The following is a 21,694-nucleotide window of genomic DNA, read 5'->3' as shown; positions in this document are numbered from 1 at the left end:
CCGAATAGACCACTTGAACTTGATCAATGACCCAAACTTTCAAACGAGCCTAAGCATATTGAAAAGGGCTTAGCCATCTCCGAAAAAACTAAGCGGATAGATAGAACGTGAAAAGTAGAAAATTATCGAAAGTTTCGTCACATCCCTGTTTCAATGTTTATCATGTTGGTTTTCTAAATTTCGAAGATATAAAAATAGCTCGAACGCACAATGCAACTCCTGCCACTCTTTACGCAAATCAATAAAGGGCTCTAGCTGCCATTTTAATTTATCTCCAAAATTTATCTAAAATGACAAATGAGTAAAAATTAAAATCGCTCTATTGAACATCTAGAATTATTTGTAGTATTCTTTAAAAAATTCTTACATCGATTGGTTTGCACAAATCTCGATTGATTTTTCATTGGGGCGTATAAGCAAGTGACAGTTTCTCCTCAGTCACCCTCTCTTTCAATTATTGTGATGTGATTAAAAAAAATTTTCTTTGATTTCACTACTCTGTTTAAAAGTCGAAAGTTTCGGGTATCATTTCATGCAAAGAGTTGAGTGATGAACGTGGAAACTGCTTGATAATTAATAGAAGAGAAAGTAAACAGAGAAACTGTCACTTGCTCATACGCCCTAATGAAAAATCAACCGAGAAATGACAATTTTTTATTGAATACAAATTTAACTGCGGAATTCAGTCAGAACAATTTTTCATCGGTTTAGCTTTACTCAAGGAAAGATAGATTCGAAAAAAGTAAATGTCTAACATTGCGGAAGTACATATTTGTGAAAAAATACATCTCATAGGCTGAACGCGAGCATGCAGCAAACTATCTCTTTCCCATTAAGTTGTTCATTTAAATCACTTTTCAAAAAAATACCTCATTTTCTTTCTATCGTTTGAGAATCATTGTATCTCCCCAACTAACCAAAAGTTCGGATAAAATGGAGTGATTTGGCTTAATCACCTTTTAAAGTTCATCAATAGCATTCTAAGCGGCCCAGAACTTCTAAGCTACTTCTAGAATAAATTGTTGCTTCTATGCAGCGATAAAGTTCACGCGGAACTTGTTCTGTACTTTCAAGTTCTCAAATGTTCCACGTGTACTTTTAAGCAGCAAGAAAGTGGTAGGTAGGGTAACAGAGGTATTTTGGCCCACTGTAGGATTGATTTTATTTTGGCCCACTTTGTAAAAATATTCACCAAATGTTGTAATATCTTTGAAAATCGTTGAAATTTATAAAGTTTGTTGGGGGGGGCCAAAATATATGAAGTGGCCAAAATACCTCTATAACCCTTATTGTGGAATTTCTGGTTACTTTGGTCATTGTCACTTGTGTATCGATTATAACTATGAATTCAGAATGCCATCACCCAGTTAACAACTTTAAGTTAAGAACCCGGCCAAATAAACGATATAACTTAATTCCAACACAAATAGTCTTTTGTTGCTCTCGTTGCATGTCATGTAGTCTCTTGTTAAACAACCAAATTTTTCTATTTTTACAGTATTTCTAGTAACTCTAAGTACTAAGTACACCAACATCCAATTTTATTGTTACATTGTCGCAAAGCTGAATTACCGGTAGCGACACCTGACAATGAAAATTGGAACCAAGAAAAGGAGGATTCTTTCGAAAATTTTCATATTCGTAGTAGTGATTTGCATCATTTTTATCGTTTGTTTAATAGTATCAATAGATATCAGCAATAAAAGTACACTCGGAGTAGAAGAAAATCGATTTCAAAGTGATTACTGTTTTATTCACTCGAAATTTACTTCAGAATTTTATTAGGCGATCCTTACATAGCGAAGTACAGATATATAGTCAATAAAGAAAGGACATGATCGCGCTTATGGCGCGTAACACGATGTAATAATAAAAGGTTGGATCATACACTGAGTGCGTACACGAATATTGCAACATCCTCCTCACTTTCAAATAAAATCTACTCAATATTAATTTCGAAATCCTTAAATCTAGCTGGAGTGCGAGTAATTCGTTTTGGCCTTATGATCCTATCGTTCCTATTGTTGGTGGACGTAAACGTAGCTTTTCTCACTGGTGATAACGTTTCTGTAACGCTTGTAGTAGAAGAAGATGATTTTCGATTATTCGGCAACACTGGTGGTGATGAAATGGTTGATGATTCAATCGTAGCAAACTCTGACGGAACTATTTTTTCAGAACAAACATTCGAATTCTCAACAGCAGAAGAAACAGTTTCTTGACTTGTGGTATTTGGAGTAGAAGCAAAATTCAAATCAGGAACTGTGGGATATCGGTTAAGTGTCGCGTTGGGTTCATTGCGTGGTTTTAAGTGAACCAAACTGCGTCGATAAGGAACGCCATTCACGTTGACTAGATATGAACGTTCGCTTAAACGATCAGTAACAATTCCGGCACTCCATTGTTTTGAGGTTTCTGGTTGTAACTGTGCGTATATAGGAGAGCCAATCCGGAGCTCAGGTAATTTCCGAGATCTATTATCATAGTTCCGTTTATAAATCTTGCGATTTTGTTCGATAGAAGCAGGAACATTTTCAATGATTCGCGGAAGTAAATTTCCTTTCGACATTGGTACACCACAACGAGTAGAGCGACAAAACAGTCGAGATACGGGGCTGGAGCCAATTTTATTAGGTATATTTCTCCAATGCAGAAGAGCATACCACAAATCAGATCCAGTATCATCTGCTTTCTTGATTAATCGCTTTGCGATTTTTACAGCTGCTTCTGCCTTTCCATTTGCCTGCTGGTGATGCGGTGCTGAGGTAACTAATTCGAAATCCCATTCACGAGCGAAACGAGCCATTTTAACATTGGAAAAGTTGGTTGCATTGTCACTGATCACCCTCTGAGGTTTACCATAACGAGCAAAATTTTGTTCGCAGGCAACGATGACGGACTCAGGAGTCAAATCCTTCAAAATGTCGAGTTCGAAAAAATCCGAATAGTGGTCAACCGTCACCAGGAACTTACGTTTGATGTTTCGATATTCTGCTTGGAAAACGTCCATGGATACCAGTTGAAATGGATAAACCGGTATAGAGTGGCTCATCATAGGCGGATTCGGTTGTGAGGCTGCATACGTTGCACAAACGGTACATTCTTTAACGACGTCTTTGATCTGCATCGACATACCTGGCCAGAAGAGATTGGCTCTGGCTAATTTCAACGTTGACTCTATTCCGTTGTGGCTTATATGGCAGCAATCTATGAGTTTTCGACGAAGAACATGTGGCACGACTAAACGATCGCCACGGTATACTATTCCATCTTGAGTAGATAGCTCGTTGCGATAATTAAAGTAGATTTTAACGTTGTCTGGTACGCGGCCGGCGATTGCTGGCCATCCATTATGAATATAACTGATAATCAATTGCAGCGACTGGTCCTTTTCGGTTTCGAATTTTATTTCCTCCAAACGGCTGTCCGAAATGCACAGGAATTTCGACAATTGAAGCCCTTCTATTTCACCCAGAACTTTATATATATTACGTTTGGTGAAAACTTCGCATTGGTCTTTCTCCAGTGGTGCACGAGACAGAGCATCTGCAACTACATTATCTTTCCCGGTGACAAACTCGATGGATAGTCGGTAACGCTGTAGGTTGAGCAACATGTGTTGGAGTCTACGTGGTGCTGACAAAAGCGACTTCTGAAACAAACTGATGAGCGGCTTGTGGTCTGTCCTGATGACTGTTTTTTGGTTTCCTACGATTAGTTGGTCAAAACGAGTGCATGCGAACAGTATTGCTAGTAACTCCTTTTCGATTTGAGCATAGTTGCGTTCGGTCGCTGTTAGTGTTCTTGATGCATACCCAATAACACCGTTAGATTGAAAGACCACTACACCCAGTCCATAACAGCTTGCATCACATTCTATAGTTAGTGGTTCATTAACGTTATAATATCTAAGCGTTGTTACATCTGATACAAGTGATTTAATTCGGTTAAATTCCTCATTTTCAACAGTCGTCCACTGCCACGGTACAGAATCTAAGATAAGCTTACGAAGATTTGTAAAGTTTGCGCTGAGATTTTTTATAAATCTACTTAAATAATTGACCATGCCAATAAAGCGGTGAACTTCTTTGCGGTTTGTCAGTATGGGGTAGTTCCGAATTGTGGCGATTTTGCTTTCATCTGGTTTGATGCCTTGATTAGTCAACACATGACCATAAAATTTCACTGACGTTTGGCAAAGCTTTAACTTCGACCTATTCAACTTAACGTTATGTTCTCTCAAACGAATCAACAGCTGATTCAGGCAGTTGTTGTGATCAATGAGAGCTTCTTCTAGGCTGTCACCGGATCCATAGACTAACAAATCGTCCGCAATGCACTCGACACCTTTCAAACCTTGAATAACTTCCTGGAGGCGCATCTGAAAGATTTCAGGAGCAGAAGCTATTCCAAATGGTAAACGAGTCCATCGGTAGCGACCAAAGGGCGTCCAAAAGGTTGTTAGCTTGCTACTGGGCTCATCTAGAACTACATGCCAAAACCCTTTTTTAGCATCAACAGTAGAAAAAATCTTTGCTCTGCTTAGTTCTGGAAGAATTTCATCAAGTGTAACAAATTGTAGATTTGGCCGTTTGAGTGCTTTGTTAAGGGGTATCGGATCCAAACAGATTCTTATACTGGATGACTCGACTGCCACGTTGTACGATTACAACGTTACTTACCCAGTCTGTATGTTTAGATTCTTTGACGATTATACCCTCCTTTTCAAGTATCTCCAACTCCTTTCTGAGTTTCTCGCGCATAGCTATGGGTACTCTTCGTGGTGACTGGATGGAAGGAGAAATGCAATGGTCCACTTCTAAGGAAACTGTACCAGCTAGTTTACCGTATCCAACGAAAATCTGCTCGTGAGCTTCTACTATCCTTTGTGCTTTTACTCGATAAACGTTTAACATCTTCTGCGATGAGTCGGTTGATTTCGGAGCTCCGAAAGAAACTGCTTTGCAAAATTTCACAAATCCGAGAATTCTACATACTTTAGCTGATAACAAAGGGCGATGGTTACCCTCAACTACCTGTAGTACTAACGAATATTTTCGACCTTTGCGACGGCATGGGATTTTTACTTCTCCAAGAACATTGATAGGATTACCACCAAAGCTCTGTAGACGTAATTTTGAAGGAAGCAGAGTAGGGCTTTGATGTTCGCTAAGTTCTATTAGACACTGGCGACCGATCAAACTGGTGTTAGCACCAGTATCCAGTTCACATTTCACTGGTTTCCATGTATTATCAAACTTCAAACTGAGGTTCGCTATGACACTACCTCCATTTTCCGAATTATCCACAATTTTCCCAATTTCATATTCATCTTCACTTTCTTCTGATGAAGCTTCGCCGGTCGACGACTCATCACCTGTACTAGTACTCGTTTCTTCCTTGACTTCTTTTACCTTTTGGAATTTCCTTCTTTTAACTATTCGAGGCTTGTTGCAAACTTTCTCGAAATGGTTTTTTCCTTTGCAACGGTGACACTTTTTACCCAAAGCTGGACATATACCCTTGGCGAATTCATGACGTTCACCGCAAAACTTACAACGAAGCCCGTTTTTCTTAGGGTATGATATTTTCTTCACGTCCGTGTTGGTCGGAATTGCTAAGTCTAATGATCGTTTTGCTGCTATTTCTTCTGCTCTACACATATCAACTGCTTTTGACAAAGTGATATCAGTGATGGTCAGCATTTTAGTGCGAAGCTGAGACCATTTGTTAGCGGTAACAACTTTGTATGTGATGAGCTCTGTTTCCAGTGGTCCTAATTTGGCTGATTTGGCGAGAATTTTCAAATGAGTGGTAAAGTCATCGATGGATTCTTCGGACGACTGAGATGCGGAGAAAAAATCCAATCTATCGATAATGGTGTTTCGCTTTGCCGTAACTTTTTCTTTAATGGCCTTTAATGTTTCCTTCACATTATTCTGTTGATCTGGTGTGAGCTCAAAGTTGAAATATTTTCGCCTTGCCGGCTCACCAATCACCTATAGAAGAAAGCTAACTTTCTGAGTGTTATCAACGTTTGGGCATCGATCCATACCCACGGCTTTAGTGTAACTATCCCAACTTCTCTCGAAAAATTCGTAATTCTGTTCCATGTCCCCTTCTAGAGCTAGCGGCGCTGGCTGCGGAACTGAAATATTTGCCCCAAGTGAAGGTCCTACTGATCCCTGCATCGGATCTGGTGCAGATGATTTTTTTGCTGACGTTAGACCGTGCATGAGTTGTCCAAACAGCTTTGTTTGGTGCTCTAAAAACTGGGCAAACTGATTTGGATCCATTTTGATGAGGACTCCGTTAAAAAAACTGCTATTGCACTCGTGATAGAAAAATAAGATGGCTGCCGATGCTGAACGTCTTGTTCCAATCGTTCTAATAATTTGATATGCGTTGAACACTTGTTTCCTTTGTTCGCGATTTCGTAAATGACGCGAGAGACTGTACTTAAATTCACACGGCCACTTCTGACACCATGTTTTATTCACTCGAAATTTACTTCAGAATTTTATTAGGCGATCCTTACATAGCGAAGTACAGATATATAGTCAATAAAGAAAGGACATGATCGCGCTTATGGCGCGTAACACGATGTAATAATAAAAGGTTGGATCATACACTGAGTGCGTACACGAATATTGCAACAATTACTACTACTTTTTTTAGTGTAGAATATGATCACACTAACATGCCCGTTCATCCCAAATCTCGGTTGATTTTCCAGAAGGCCGTAACAGCAAGTGACTGTTTCTCTTTGTTTACTTTCTCTTCTATTAATTACCAAACGGTTTACACGTTTATCACTTAACTCTTTGCATAGAATAATGCTCGAAACGTTCGACTTCCAAACAGAACTGTGAAATCCAAGAAAATCTTTTTAGATCACATCACAATAATCGAAAGAGAGAGTGAACAAAGAGAAACTGTCACTTGCTGTTACGGCCTTCTGGAAAATCAACCGAGAAATATCAGCATAATGGACTATTCACACCTTTCTGATGAGGTTCAGTACCAGCGCAATTCCGTGCACGCTAGCATTATGTGCAAAGCATTTGAACTATCACTACTTGTAGAACACAAGAAATTCATGAAAATATACACTTAACTCATAAAACGAGTGTAAAAACTGTTGATAATTAGTTTGTTTATCTGAAATGCACATCAAAACGATAAGATATATCGTTACCTCTAGATTCTATATGAATTTCATATGAATGTCACATTGTTTTCCACATAGATTTCAATTGAAACACAATTGAAAGATTCAAGTGTTTTGGACATACATTTGTGCTGCACTCATTTCCGCTAGAAAATGAAGTGTTTAAAACATGTAGTTCGATAAAATACAAATAATTTGTATTTGGTTCGACTCATTAGCAAAACACACCCCATCTAAAGGAAAAACTTAAAACAAATCGCTGGTTTTGTATAGAAATGAAAAAAAGTATATTAAATCGATCGTGCAAATTTTTATCAGTGGACACACATTGAAACGTGCACGTAGAGAAATGGAGCATGTTAAAAATAACAAAACGGTAAGTAGATTTTTCAATTTGATTTCTGATGATTTCTAACTAGAATATGATCACACTAAACTTCGTTCGGTAATTTTTCCATCTTTTGACAAGTTTAGAACAGCCGAACTACCGAACATTTTCATTCTACTGATATATCAGAAAAAATAAACATTTGTTGACAGCAGTACCTTGAGGTACCGCCGTGATGAAATGTTAATGTTACTGAAAAAATCAGCTATCGAGGTTAGAACAGCTGAAATCGACAATCCAATCTAAGTGTGATTGTTTTGAACTAATTTCTTCTTTCAACAACCAATTCGAAATTAACAATGTTCTCTGTTTGATTTAAATTAAAATGTTGGTCAAATGAAAAAAACTGTTTGTTCTAGCTAATTTTATTGTTTAAATAAATCAAGTATTTATTACATATCAACCAAAATTGAGTTGATGTTATCGAAAATGTCTATATTGATTCAATCCTGCTATACTTTTATATCAGAAAAAATCTGGTTCAAATCATCTATAATCTTATTTGTGTAATAATACAACTAAGTTTACTGTTTAAATGAACCGTATCATCATAAATTCTTCCATTTCCTAGATTATTGGTTATTGATGTATTGTTAATTAATCATAATTTTCTTTTGTCATTTCAATAAAAAAATCACTGCAAGAAACCCAAATTAAGTTATTTTTAATTTTTTTTTCTCTGCGTGTGTGAAAGAATAGTCGTGTCCGTGCACGGAATTCTGCCGGCGCTGAACCTGATCGGAAAAGTGTAAACAGTTCATAAGACAATCTGAAAAACTGAGTTCAATTGTTTAATTCGGAATGACCATCCTTGTTTTCTGCATAACCTTGTCGCTCAAATTGATTGTCTAACGAATGATTAATGCGATTCAAAATCCAAGCATAGAGTTCTGGGTTCACCGAAGATCTCTTCAATAATCAAACCTTAGCATTCGATGTCACTGACTACAGTAGTTCGCTGTTATAGCAGATTCAGCGCCTGCGTAACGAGTGTTCAGATTGGCATGTAAATGTTTACTTTTCCACACAGCTGTATCATCTGACAATCACCGTTAAGAACAAATTCATTTCGTCTTAAACGCAATACTTGTTCTTTTCAATATCGGGGTTCTCCAGATTCGACACAAATGACAAAACCATCAGTACCATTGTTTCAATCGCACGGATGGCAATTTGCAAGGGTAGAATGATTCGTTTTTCCCTGTACAAACTGATGGTGTTGCTTTGTCTGCTACTTGCCTTCTTATACATAGCCCGGTGGCAAATCGCTTTACATAATGGGAGCCAGACTCATTTACAGCGGTTCATGCACACCTGCAATGTGTCCGACTCGTATCGAGCTGAACTGGAGCAACTGTTTGAGAAGTAAGTATGCCGCAGATAATGAAAGAATTCCGGTGCTAAACATCCTAGCTTTTATTTCGCAGAGTTCATGAAATTCTCGATCGACAAGGGCTAACGCACATGCTCTGCTATGGCACACTATGGGGTCAGATACGAATGACCAAAATGCTTCCCTGGCGAAGGAAGGCTGAATTCTGTGTGTTCAATGAGGAACTGATGGCCCGAGAGGAGGCACGCTTTCTGCGCTATTTTTACTCTAATGATTTGAAAATTTACTACATCCACTCGGAGGGGGTGTACCGAATATTCTCGGATAATCCGGAGAGAGCTCCTTTCGTAGAACTGATAGTGTTTCAGCGTGACGATGTGGTATTGAAGCATTTTCACACACAAGCAGTGAAATTTTAAATATTCACCGGTTTTAAATGTTTTTCAGCAATCAATGTATAAACGAGTCGGATGGAAACGTCGGCTGATGCCACCGCACTGCGACTGGACACCGTCGCTGGATTGCTTTCCGATACATCTGCTGGAGACATCGTTGCCTAGACGGAAACTGGGACATTTTTTCTACAGTGTACCAATGGGAGGCATTGAACTGCAAAAGTACCATTACTCGGAAACTTGGTGGAAAGATGTTCGAGTTTTGAACTGTTGATTCTGTGATTATCTGAAAAAAAGCATTAAGTAGGACATAGCTGGAAGAAAGTATTAAATAAAACAAAGATTAAATCAATATTGACTGCCAAACAGTGAGTAAGGGTAAACTAGACACATCCCGTCGAGGAGCTATGACTATACGAATTCAACGCAAATTACGAAGTATTTTGCTAACTTACATTAAGGTATATTTACACCTTACTGGTCCGGTTCAGTGCCAAGCACGGATAATATTCTTTCACATGCTTCAATGCGTGTATTCACACTTGTCCGACTTAGCACTGAGCAGAATACACTCATTGAAACATGTGAAAGAACGTGTGCACGGAACTGTGCTGGATTTGAACCGAATCGGAAAGGTGTGAATAGACCATTTATAAATAAATTAAGGTAATAATCACACGCGATTAAAAACAGCCCCACTGAAATGGAGACATGTTTTTAAAGACAAGAAGTAACCTACTTGAAGGTTCATTTGTAATATAGAACAAGGATTGGACAATGAAGTGAATTTTTGAAAATTCCTCTTCGTGAGAAATATCTACGTCATTTCACCGCATCACGTTGACATGTCAATTTTATGGGTGCACAACGCTAGTTCGGCCCTTACACGAGACAATCATCCCGATTCTGTATTTCGTTCGAATCGGATTGTTTCGTTCGAATACAAAATTTTGTATTCTGTAGCTCGATAGAATTGCAATTTTTACATTCATTCGAAAAAACCCGATTCAATCGAAATACAAAATAGGGGTGATTGTCAATGCATATACAGTGGAAACTTCATCGGAATGACGAAAACGTCAAATGATCAACTACTCTTTAACCCAACAATACATTCTCTACAGAGGGATCTGTTCAATATGTGCAATGAAATCTCTCAATATTTTAATATTCAGTTGCAATATTTGAAGCTATAAACGCTAATAAAATCAAAACAAAAAATTCGGACACAAATTACCAAGCCAGTGGATTGTAAATTCAAAACATAATGGAATCAAATTGATAGAACTATTGTTTTACAGCTTTTTATTTGAAGTCGTTCCCTCACCGAGCTCACGACTGTTAATATTTATCAGAAGTAATCAATTACAATTAACTTCTCCCTCGCACAGACTTCGCATTCTCCCATCACCGTCAACAGCTTATTCGGCCTTCTTAGGGGCAGCAGCAGATGCCGTGCTTCCCGAGGCTGCTGCAGTGCTCTTAACCTTCTTGTTGACCGTTGTTGGTCGCTGGGAACGAAGGATGGCGCTGGCACGACGCAGAGCAGCCTGGCGCAAATCCCGTCGGTAGCGATTAGCATTGATGATGTTCTTTAGCTTCTTCAATGTGCGGCGAGAACGATGCTTCAACGTTACCTTCACGGTGGCCTTAGCAGGCTTGGTCTACAATGAAATCACACAAGTTGATTAGATGCCAGTTGAATTGCGTGTACATTCAAAAACATGTTCTTTGTGTATCAGTATTGGGTAGTGGACGTAGTCAATTCATAGGACTTTCAGTAAACCATTTCCTCATGTAAACCAGAATATTATGAATATAAATTAAGAGAAATTAATAAGCTTACGTGTCTCTTTGGCCGCTTGTAGACCACGCTTATACCCTTATCGGCGGGTACGATTCCGAGCGACTTCTTATGAACCAGTCCACTGTAACGGTATGTACTCTGATTGGTCAGGTTGTTTGGCTCCTATAAAGAAGTGTTGTGTTCTATGAGAATGAGGAAAAGCTGTTATCGCGTTGTCTTTACAAAGGAAAAAAACAATAAAAATTCCCAGCGGAAAGTATAAGCACATCAGAAGTAGCAAATTGTTATCAACAGAACCATTCCGAAGAACGTTCAGCGATCTCGGTGGTAAAGGTATCATCATGTACTTCCGTTGGGAGCATGCGGATAGCAAAACAAACTGAACATAACCTTACCGTGCTGAAAGCTTTCTTGATGTTCCGACGTTTCAAGAGAAACGCATTGTGATCACGGATGATCAACCAGTTCAAGTGAGATGATGAATCCGCCATTGTAATCTGAAATTAAAAAATATATTAGAATATAAAACGAATAACATAAAATGGCGTTTCCAGCTTCATACACGTTTTCGCTCAGGTATTTTAATTTCTCTAAAATCACTTGCAGTTCAAGTTATTAACGAAAGTTTAATGAAATGAACTATTTCTATCATAAATCTATCCATTTTTGGAACTTTGAACTTAAAAAACGATCCAATTTAATGTGGAAGTTCGCTTCACGAGCGCCGGATCACAACTCACCTATTTGCGACGACTGACAAGATGGAAAAGAATCAAAAAGTGACAGCGATCCAGTAACTAATCGGAAAACGGAAGTAAACAGAAAGATAAGATTTGCAAGCTAATAATATTAGTTCACTATTTTTCAAGCGGGTTATCTGAGGCTAATAAAATTCGATGTTTTTTCGATGTTTGAAATATTGAAAGATACCCCCGTAAATTCGAGCATCGGACGAATCATGCTCACAGTTTACGAAAGTGTTTTGGACACCTCCCTGCTATGGAAGCTGGTTCCTGAAACCGCATTTTGTTTTGGTGGCTTTGTTTTCAACAATATGTTAGCTACCTTACCATACAATCAAACCACACTGGTGTCAAAAGTTAATTTCTTCAAAACCAATATAAATATAACTCTAGTCTAGTATTCACTATAAAACAAGTAATTTGACCTGTTTTTGAATAAGAAAAAGAAATTGTGGTTTATTATAGTTTGATTATATTCCATCGAAATCGTTTCCTTATGTTGGTGCAACCGCATGAAGATAAATGTGAACGTGTGAACACTGCTTGAACACAGCATTTGACAGCGAACTAGAACCGAAGAATCATAATTTTCGACTTCAAGAGGAATTGTATGCAGATGACAAACCGGGGTGGTTTTGGACAAAATTATCGGACCTTACACAATCATTAAAAGTATCATTACTAAAAACTAATATCGACTTCTTCATGAAAATTTGGAAAATCATTACTTAGTGATCATTAAAAATGACAGTAATAGCGGCCCTTACACGAGTCATTAAAAATGTCATTACTAAAAAATAATATCATTTTAATGGACGTGTATGGTGCAGTAATGACGAGTTTATATCAAATTTGAAATACATCATTACTTAGTCATCATTAAAAATGACAAAAATAATTCTCGTGTAAGGGCCGCTATAGAAAACTCGTCACCATACACGTTCATTAAAATGATACACTCTGCACCATACACGTTCATAAAAATGATATTATTTTTGAGTAATGATACTTTTAATGTTCGTGTAAGGTCCGCTAATAATTCCGTGTAAGGGCCGTTATTGACGTTTACATTGTGTCTTACCAGATAAAAAGAGTGGCCCGTTCCCCTAGTTTTTGGAGATTTGTGCCCTAAGCATTAGCTGCCCTTAAACGAGAATTATTAATGCTATTCTTAATGATTACTAAAGTAATGGCATTCCAAATTTTTATGGAGAATTCATCATAACACGTTCATTAAAAATGACATTACTTTTTAGTGATAACACTTTCTAATTTCCATTGATGTTCTTTCAGACAAGCTCCACCAACATGGACTTCCAGCGGTTATAAATAATTATTTGCACAACCTTTTGTCAGAGAAACGCATGCATTTTTCACATGGCGATTTGGCAACATTCAGAATTAGCTACATGGGTCTCCCGCAAGGCTCATGCCTCAGTCCGCTCCTCTATAATTTTTACGTAAATGACATTGACAGCTGTCTAGTAACCCCATGTACACTAAGACAATTGGCAGATGATGGCGTGGTTTCAGTTACTGGACCCAAAGCTATTGATCTGCATAAACCATTGCAAGATACCTTAGATAACTTGTCCGATTGGGCTGTTCATCTTGGTATCGAATTCTCTGCGGAGAAAACAGAGTTAGTCGTCTTTTCAAGAAAGCATGATCCCGCGCAGCTTCAGCTCCATATGATGGGAAGAATGATCCAACAGGTTTTAACTTTTAAATACCTCGGGGTGTGGTTCGATTCCAAATGCACGTGGGGAGGACACATTAGGTATCTGATAACGAAATGCCAACAAAGAGTAAATTTTCTTCGAACAATAACAGGATCTTGGTGGGGTGCTCATCCGCAAGATCTAATAAAATTGTATCAGACAACGATACTTTCAGTGATGGAATATGGATGCGTTTGCTTTCGTTCCGCTGCAAACTCTCATATTATCAAACTGGAGCGAATTCAGTATCGTTGTTTGCGAATTGCTTTAGGGTGCATGCATTCGACACATACAATGAGTCTTGAAGTTCTGGCGGGAGTTCTTCCATTAAAAGATCGATTTTGGGAGCTTTCATCACGCCTGCTATTAAGATGTGAGGTGCTGAATCCCATGGTAATTAATAATTTCGAACGACTAGTCGAGCTTCGATCTCAAACAAAATTCATGACAGTATATTTTAACCATATGTCACAGGAAATCAACCCTTCAAGATATATTCCTATCCGTGTCAGCCTCCTAAATGTCCCTGACTCAACTTTATTTTTCGATACATCCATGCAGCGCGAAGTGCGTGGAATCCCGGATCATCTACGTTCGACGGAAATCCCAAAAATATTTTCAAGTAAGTTCAGGCATATTGACTCTGAGAAAATGTTTTACACGGACGGTTCGCGAATTGAAGAAGCGACAGGGTTTGGTATGTTCAACAATAATGTTTCGGCCTCATTTAGGCTTCAAGAACCTGCATCTGTTTATATAGCAGAGCTAGCAGCAGTTCATTATAGTTTGAGTGTAATCGTCACATTAATTCCAAACCATTATTTCCTCTTCACAGATAGTCTGAGTGCAATTGAAGCCATTCGCTCAAACATGACTGGCAAGACTGAACCGTTTTTCCTGGGCAAAATAAAACAGTGCCTGAACGACATATTGAACAATAATTATCTAATCACTATAGTCTGGGTCCCGGCTCATTGCTCCATTCCTGGCAATGAAAGAGCCGATATTTTAGCCAAACGTGGTGCTATTGAGGGTGAAATTTATGAGAGACCAATTGCTTTCAACGAATTCTATAGCTCGTCTCGCCAAAGAACACTTGCCAGCTGGCAAGCTTCTTGGGATAAAGATGATCTGGGTCGGTGGATGCACTCAATTATTCCGAAAATATCGACAAAGGCATGGTTCAGGGGACTGGATGTGAGTAGAGATTTCATTCGTGTGATGTCCAGACTCATGTCCAATCACTACACGTTAGATGCACATCTCCTTCGAATTGGGCTCTCCGAGACTAATCATTGTGCTTGTGGCGAAGGTTATCGAGATATTGATCATGTCATTTGGACATGCGTGGAGTATCGTGATGTCAGATCTCAACTAATAAATTCTTTGCGTACCCAAGGTAGACTATCCAATATCCCAGTTCGAGACATTCTTGCTTGTCGTGACCTTTCATACATGAAACTTATTTATCATTTCATAAAGAAAACTGGAGTTTCAATTTAATAAAGGCCCCTTTCAAGACTTAGTTCTGATCCCAGCTGCGTCCATGAGTTCAACCAATAGCTAAATTAGAATAAAAATAATGTAATGATACAAACAAACTCGAAACAGTTTATGAAATTATTAACAAAATGTCTGAAAATAACAGCTTATTTTATAATTTATAGAAGTTAATCGTTTGGTTCAAATAATATTTCCGAGTAGATTTCATAATTAATGACGAGTTACCTAAGATGATATTTAAGTAATAAGAAAATATGTTTTAATAAATGCAAAACGTTGTGAATATGTTAGAATTAAATTAGGATAAGAATATTATGTAAAAGTGATGCTACGGCGAAGAAAAACTTATGTAAAATGCCTTAAGAAATAAACGTATTTATGAAAAAAAAAAAACACTTTCTATTATCGCAATTGAACTACAAACCCGGGATATGTGCATTTAAACCACATATTTTACATCAATTTTAAAAAAAGCAAGAAATTGACTGTTCAAAGGAACTTGTTAATGGGGGTCTGAGACCTAAGTTAATTTAAGTTAAGGGGTCCATGACCCAAAATAGTTTGGGAATCCCTGATTTAAACTATCGTAACACTCAGACAACAAAACATATGTTAATTTTTCAAATACGTTTAATTTATTGTTTTTAAAAATTTACAATAATATCTTGCCATGAGGGACATTGTTTGGATAAAATTTTTGCGTAAAAAAGTAATAATTTCTAAGCAAAATATTTCTATCGCTATCTCAAAGCATTTCTACTCCGTATACCTCGTTTTTGCTGATAACGGTCAATAGGAGACCGTTCACGACAATCAGTAATGTCATTTTCAATGATCGGCTAGGCATTTTAATTTTGTATGAAGATTCAAAGTGATGGTATCTGAACTGAGTTAACATATTATTTTCTTCTGGACTCATTAATAATATAGTGGAAGCCCTGGTGAGATTCGTTCATAAAATATTGAAACCAACCGTGGAAAATTATTTCGATAGAGACAATGATATTCTAATTCAATTTCTTATCACGGAATAATTATAATATTTCTTGAATGTTTCCAATATCTATAAAAAACTTGTAGTTTCAACTTAAAAGTTGTCAAATATAAAATCAATTTGGCGAATCGTGAAAGAAAAAATAAATAAAAAGAAACGATTATTTTCAGTTAGGTCCATTCGTCGTTGGACTATCATAATGACTGAAACCAACGTTCTGGTACCCGAAGCTAGTAGCCGCGAAAGTAGAAACAATAAATATTGAAAATCTAACTCAAATATGGCTGCACTGATTTTTTTTATAAATTTAGGCTCAAACGAAAGATTCTTTTGTTTCATTTGCTGTTATTGAGTTTAACTCGGATTCGAGTTTCACAGTTAAGCTTTTGTGAAGATGATATTTCTTTCCCGAGATGCAAATGCCTACAGGCCTAAAATCTTTCAAATTTAAAATAAGTCAATTTTTTCAATTAGTAGAGTGGTGTCTTGCTTAGTGTTCATTTCAACGGTCCACATACTTTTCTTTTCGCTTGAAAATAGTTAATCTAATGTCGCTTTCACTTAAAGTAGATCTTAACATAATTTTAGAAAGGTCAGCTAGAGTGACGGTTGTTTGTAAGTCTAGTCTGGAGATTTTTTATTTTGAAGCGTTAAGGTAGCGCTTCGCCGTGGTTGAGTTGCGAGACAACTCAATCCTTCCTCTTGCTTTGTCGCCGAAGTTTCACCCTAAATTGCAAATTTTGCGAATACTAACCCGATTTAAGAAAATCAAAAACATACGATTGTAGATAAATGATTTTGTATGCATTTGACGATCAGTTAGAAAGCATTTCTTTTGTGAGATTTCGTGCGAGTTTTGTTAAACACTTTGTTTTCTTGTGTGCTGACATTGCGAGTGTGCGAAACAATAAGGAAAAACTCATTTATTTTTACAACTCGCACGAAATTTTTCGAAAAAACGTTTATCAGGAACAATTTATATACGAATCGATAGAAAAACTAATTTTCTTCCCCATCCTCTCGCAATTTTGGCTAAAGTGCGTGAAACACCGGGATAGGCAGCGAACTTGACCTGACCACGGAGGAGCGCTACATTAATGCAAAATAATCGTGTTTCACAGCTTTTATGAATATATTTAAATAATTTTGTTAAAGACATTACACAGAATATTTTCCAAACTATACTGATCAGTAGGTGTGCTACTATTATGATTCCAATTATTCCGGTCCTCTATCACGACGCCATCTTGATGAGATTAATTCAAAACATCGCAGTGTTTTGGAGCCAGAAACACGAGTGACTCAACGTAATCGGTGTACTTTCAAATGGCTGGTGCTAACATACCGGTGCCAGATGGTTGGACTGTTCTGTTTATCTGAATCTCATTGAAGCCATACACCATTTCATTCGTTGTACTTGAGACTCTGTTCTGAACTAAAATAAAACCGTCACTGAATTGGTCCTGGTAGCCGTCTGACTGCCCATGGCTGCCAAGGTAGTTAAAACGTCATGCGGGTACACGTTCATTGTAGATGACATTAATGGCAATATCCTCGCGTACGCAGCATAAAAAGAATTGTAACAATCTCGATGTGATAATCAATTGATGAGAAAAAAATTTGGATGTACTGAACACCAAATGCAATAATTTTCTGTTTAAGAGAAATATTCCAGATAAATCACACGTTATTACATCGAAACAACGTATTGAGTGCATTACATCACCTTAACTGAATACTGTATATGATTCTGATAGGATGCATCTTTTCGTGTAATATTACAACCTTTAGAACGACACCAACACTGTAGTTTCCTATCAGAATCGTCTAAGTATTCAGTCAAGCTGATGTAATGTACTCAATGCGTTGTTTCGATGAAATAACGTGTGGTTTATCTGTAATATTTCTCGAAAACAGCAAATTATTGCACTTGATGTTTAGTACGTCTAAGAGCAAATTCAGCAGCTAGAAGTTTTATTTAGAAGATCTATAATAGAACTGAAACTGGAACAAACGTATACCCAGCAAGTCATTCTTGTTTTATTTAATCGAACAGTTCTTCTGTCAAATTTAAACTCACATACGACGCCGTTTTATTATTTTTTTTCCTATATTTTAAACACGAGTAAAACACTGCTGGGTCTGCTAGTTTTTCTTGTTATAAAATCCAGATTTAAATTTTAAAACTGAAATAAATTATGCATCTAGAAGTAGAACACTACTGAATATGCCCTACATTTGTTTAAACATAGATTAGAAATCACATTGAAATTGTTCTAATTCTTTTTTACTGTGTATGGTCCCCTAATATTCGCACGCAGAGTCTGTCTTAAATGTAATCGTAAAAGAAAAGTTTTCTCTTTCGTCTTATGTCAAAACTCGAAATTATCGTCAGAAATTCCTCTTCTAAGTGAATGTTGACAGATGGTTTATTTTGTCATTATCACTAAAAAAAACGTGTGAAATTACCGTAGAAAATAGATCACGGATACCATAGTTTTTTTCAGTGTTGGGACAATACAAATAATCAACTAAATTTATCTGGCATCTCTGTTCATGACACTTGCTGAAATGTCAAATATTTTCTTTTGATGTTTGCTGTTCCCGTAAGCGAACGTGTGTTGGTGCTCGGTGCACTCTTGAATGGAAGCGATTGCGTTCAATTTGTTCGACTTCGTTAGCTTGCAGCAGTCAGCAGTCAGCTCAGTTAGGTTTTGGATGTTGTTTGTTGCTACGGCGAGAGGAAAAAAAATATTTTTTTCAAAGGTAAAGTCAAATCGGTTCGGTTCGGTGTGCTCCGAAAAAAGCAGTGAATATTTTATGTTCTAGTGTGCCTGAGTGACGTGCAAACTGAGGAAACGATAAGGCGAATTTCGTTGGTTGTTAAAAGTCTGGCTCTTCATTTTGTGTTCAGAATTTTCAAGGATTGGATGTCGATTTTCGAAGGATGATGTGAGTGTTTTCCGTGTGTGAATTCGATGAAAGTGATTGTCGTCGGTGCACAGAATATTTTAAGTGGTTAAAAGTGTAATTTTACCTTTGGGTTTCGATCATTGATCGAACTTTTCTAAGCAGAGTAACAACGGAGTACAGATTTGCTGGATAAATCAAGGGGAGATCATAACGATAACGGAAAACTGCAGCAAACTTTCGAAGAACTAGCTAAAATGGGTAAGTAAAAATCATTTCTCTTCGCAAACGCCATGCAAAATCTACGGGGTTGAGCAGGACGGTCACTGAAAAGCCGGTCATTACGGGAAAATTCAAGATGTCTAACACTCCACCAGAGAGGTCAGCAAGTTGCGAACGGGAAGGAAAAAAAACCTCGATTGCATAAATCGATTTCTTATTGGAACGCTTGATTTGCATCGTTGAACGCCAGGATAATGACAGAACAAAATTTTCTTCACACAAAAATGATGCCGATGTCAAAAGTGCAATGAATGATTTCTGATAGATGTTTTTACTTTCGTCTTCTTTTGGGGCGTTGTCTGGCACCGCCGTGCTTGGTCCGTGTTTCTAATTTTATAAATAAATATAATAATGCGCCCGTCAACATGCAATGGGGAGCGTAGCAGGCGATGACACATGCATGGAGTGGGTGGTAGGTAGCACGGTGGTCACCCCGGACGAAGAGTCAGTATGGGAAATGGTCAATTTGTGGCTTGAAGATGAAGCAGCAACATTGAGCATTTTTTCGCTGTTTTTCTTTCGCTCCATTGTTTGCGGCCCGTTCTCTGTACCCGCAAAATGTGAAGCGGTTCGGTTCGGTGCTGGAACTTCTTCTGAATGAGCACCGTTATCTTTGCTGGATGAAATTTACAGTGGGTCGTAATTCATATTGGAGAAATTAAAATCGTTGTTACTGAGAAGGTAATTCAAAAGTAATGTGATATACGTGAAGAAATAGTGAAAGTCGGTGAATTTATTGATCTCGCGTCTTATTGGAAATTTAGCGTAGATTTTTATGTGCGCTATGTCCAACGGGTTATGACCAGAGTTGCCATATTAAAATCTGTGTTTGAACTTCATAAATCTGTGTTGCAATTTCTCGATCATAATCTGTGAAAAATTTTGGAAATCTGCAAATTTTAGTTTTGGTAAAAATTATCTGTGCTTTTACAGAAAAATCAGTGAATATGGTAACTCTGGTTATGACAAATACTGCTGCGATGTATGCCGTTTATGCCCCGTTTACACTTCTGCTGACTGCCAGCATGCTGGTGTCAGTGTACTGCCCTCTGAGGAAAAAAACGTTCAACGGTGGTCCTTCGTTGGTCTAATACTTTGGATCATTGGACCACAGTTGAACGTTTTTTCCTAAGAGAGCAGTACACTGACACCAGCATGCTGGCAGCCAGCAGAAGTGTAAACGGGGCATTAGGTTACTACCGTCCACTCAGCGGTTCAATCGTCTATGCTATTGTCTTATCTTGGCAGTTTCTACTTGAGACTAGTGAAGGTTTGGAATCGTAAGAATTAGAGGTGTGCAAAACAGCTCATTTTGGTGAACAGCTCCGAACCGATCAGCTCACCAAAGTGAATCGATTCGATGTATCAGCTCATCAGCTCTTTTAGTTTGAACATTAGGTTTTGCACGAACATGACATAACCTCACAAAAATGAACAGAATGAACTTTTTTTGACAGTCGACGTGTACTTGTTTACAGTTTAAAAGTTCATCAGAAGTTCATCGTTCGAATGTAAAAATTGCAAGTCGCCTCACACTCAACAGATTCATACATATATCGCTCATTGATGCTGGAAACACATACAGGGCAATCTTTTTAGTTATCTCCACTGTGGAATACGTTTTTAACATGCACTTTTTCGTCATTTTTTCAATTTTTAACTTGCAGTCGCAAAACAAAACAAGTACACGGCAACTGTCAACGATGAACTTGATTCATCGGCAGTTCATTGGTGTCGTCATCGTGCAAAACCTAATAAGGTTCATTTTGTGCGCCGTTTTTCTCATGCACCGGTTTTCTTTCATATGCATGATCGAAATTGAATCATTGATTTGCAATGATGCAATGAATGCAATGCGAATTAGTTTATCTTTAATTGATGTCGACTAAATTGAATCTCTTAAAGAGCCAAAGATCCGACCAGCTCGTAGCGTGTTCCCTTCGTCATAATGCAGTGAACTGGGTAGCAAATGAGTGAGCTGATGAGCTGCGGTTCTTTTGAAAAGAGCTGTGAGCTGTCAGCTCACTTCAATGATTCGATTCACTGGAACAGCTCAGGAGCGAATTGCCCATCTCTAGTAAGAATGTTAACTTGATGTTTCATAATAATTGAATATGACCAAAAAATAAAAAAAGGAAATTGAGAATATTTATTATGTATATCTTTTGAGTATATATCATTTTATTAACTTGATATATTCGATAAAAACAAACAAATGAATGCATTACGGTTATTTCAAGTACAAGATGTTCTACAATAGAACAGCCGATGAGCAATCATTGCCTACGTTTTTTTTTGGCATTAGAGGAAGTTACACTGTACCGATTCACTCTTCCTGCTTTCCGATCGACAAGACAACGGAAAGAGGAGTATAGCGAAAAATAAAGACTGCCAAAAGCGGCGTATGCTCACGGACCGGGACGCCTTCAGTGTTTTCAAGAGGTACA

The 21,694-nt window shown here is 37.7% G+C and overlaps 3 protein-coding genes and 1 long non-coding RNA gene across 11 annotated transcripts in view; 3 read left to right on the top strand and 1 right to left on the bottom strand.

Annotated features, from left to right (window-relative positions):
* Positions 1 to 2,080: 2,080 nt before the first annotated feature.
* On the top strand, positions 2,081 to 3,848 carry LOC131437300 (uncharacterized). Of its 2 annotated transcripts, XR_009230745.1 has the most exons (4): positions 2,081 to 2,460; positions 2,521 to 2,634; positions 2,722 to 2,821; positions 2,886 to 3,848. It is a non-coding gene; the product is annotated as an uncharacterized LOC131437300 (long non-coding RNA). The 2 variants fall into 2 exon arrangements; XR_009230744.1 differs by having other exon boundaries at positions 2,722 to 3,848.
* A 4,413-nt stretch (positions 3,849 to 8,261) lies between these two features.
* LOC131437149 (uncharacterized) lies at positions 8,262 to 9,639 on the top strand. Its single transcript, XM_058606314.1, has 3 exons — positions 8,262 to 8,924; positions 8,987 to 9,272; positions 9,340 to 9,639. The coding sequence occupies exons 1-3, from the start codon at positions 8,725 to 8,727 to the stop codon at positions 9,559 to 9,561; spliced, it is 708 nt and encodes a 235-aa protein (XP_058462297.1). The 5' UTR covers positions 8,262 to 8,724; the 3' UTR covers positions 9,562 to 9,639.
* Positions 9,640 to 10,575: 936 nt separating this feature from the next.
* On the bottom strand, positions 10,576 to 11,890 carry LOC131437152 (large ribosomal subunit protein eL28). 2 transcript variants are annotated; one of them, XM_058606315.1, is made up of 4 exons: positions 11,835 to 11,890; positions 11,490 to 11,591; positions 11,134 to 11,256; positions 10,576 to 10,951 (listed from the first exon to the last, which is right to left on the bottom strand). In XM_058606315.1, exons 2-4 carry the CDS (start codon positions 11,583 to 11,585, stop codon positions 10,709 to 10,711), a joined length of 462 nt encoding a protein of 153 aa, XP_058462298.1. In that variant the 5' UTR covers positions 11,586 to 11,591; positions 11,835 to 11,890; the 3' UTR covers positions 10,576 to 10,708. The 2 variants fall into 2 exon arrangements, with proteins under 2 accessions (XP_058462298.1, XP_058462299.1); XM_058606316.1 differs by lacking the exon at positions 11,835 to 11,890 and adding an exon at positions 11,657 to 11,781.
* A 6,813-nt stretch (positions 11,891 to 18,703) lies between these two features.
* LOC131439454 (actin-binding LIM protein 2) overlaps positions 18,704 to 21,694 on the top strand; it is a 63,808-nt gene continuing 60,817 nt past the window's right edge. For 5 of the 6 annotated variants that reach the window (XM_058610471.1, XM_058610472.1, XM_058610470.1 and 2 more), the window contains exon 1: positions 18,743 to 19,226. In XM_058610471.1, coding sequence (XP_058466454.1) covers positions 19,223 to 19,226 — 4 coding nt within the window. In that variant the 5' untranslated portion in view covers positions 18,743 to 19,222. Of the gene's footprint in view, positions 19,227 to 21,694 lie in introns of all 6 variants that reach the window. The other variant, XM_058610468.1, reaches the window with a different exon arrangement.

The sequence above is a fragment of the Malaya genurostris genome, chromosome 3 (assembly GCF_030247185.1).
Source record: "Malaya genurostris strain Urasoe2022 chromosome 3, Malgen_1.1, whole genome shotgun sequence".
In the NCBI taxonomy this organism is placed as follows: Eukaryota; Metazoa; Arthropoda; class Insecta; order Diptera; family Culicidae; genus Malaya; species Malaya genurostris.
Note: the sequence above shows the minus strand (reverse complement) of the source record. Positions and strands in the feature narration are given on the sequence as shown.

Excerpts from the sequence above, each read along its gene's own strand:
- LOC131437149 (XM_058606314.1), top strand. The coding sequence starts at position 8,725 with ATGGCAATTTGCAAGGGTAGAATGATTCGTTTTTCCCTGTACAAACTG. Across the intron at positions 8,925-8,986 it reads CTGGAGCAACTGTTTGAGAA|AGTTCATGAAATTCTCGATC; the intron begins GTAAGTATGCCG and ends TTTATTTCGCAG. Across the intron at positions 9,273-9,339 it reads TGTTTCAGCGTGACGATGTG|CAATCAATGTATAAACGAGT; the intron begins GTATTGAAGCAT and ends AATGTTTTTCAG.
- LOC131437152 (XM_058606315.1), bottom strand. The coding sequence starts at position 11,585 with ATGGCGGATTCATCATCTCACTTGAACTGGTTGATCATCCGTGATCAC. Across the intron at positions 11,257-11,489 it reads TCAAGAAAGCTTTCAGCACG|GAGCCAAACAACCTGACCAA; the intron begins GTAAGGTTATGT and ends ACTTCTTTATAG. Across the intron at positions 10,952-11,133 it reads ACAAGCGGCCAAAGAGACAC|ACCAAGCCTGCTAAGGCCAC; the intron begins GTAAGCTTATTA and ends ATTTCATTGTAG.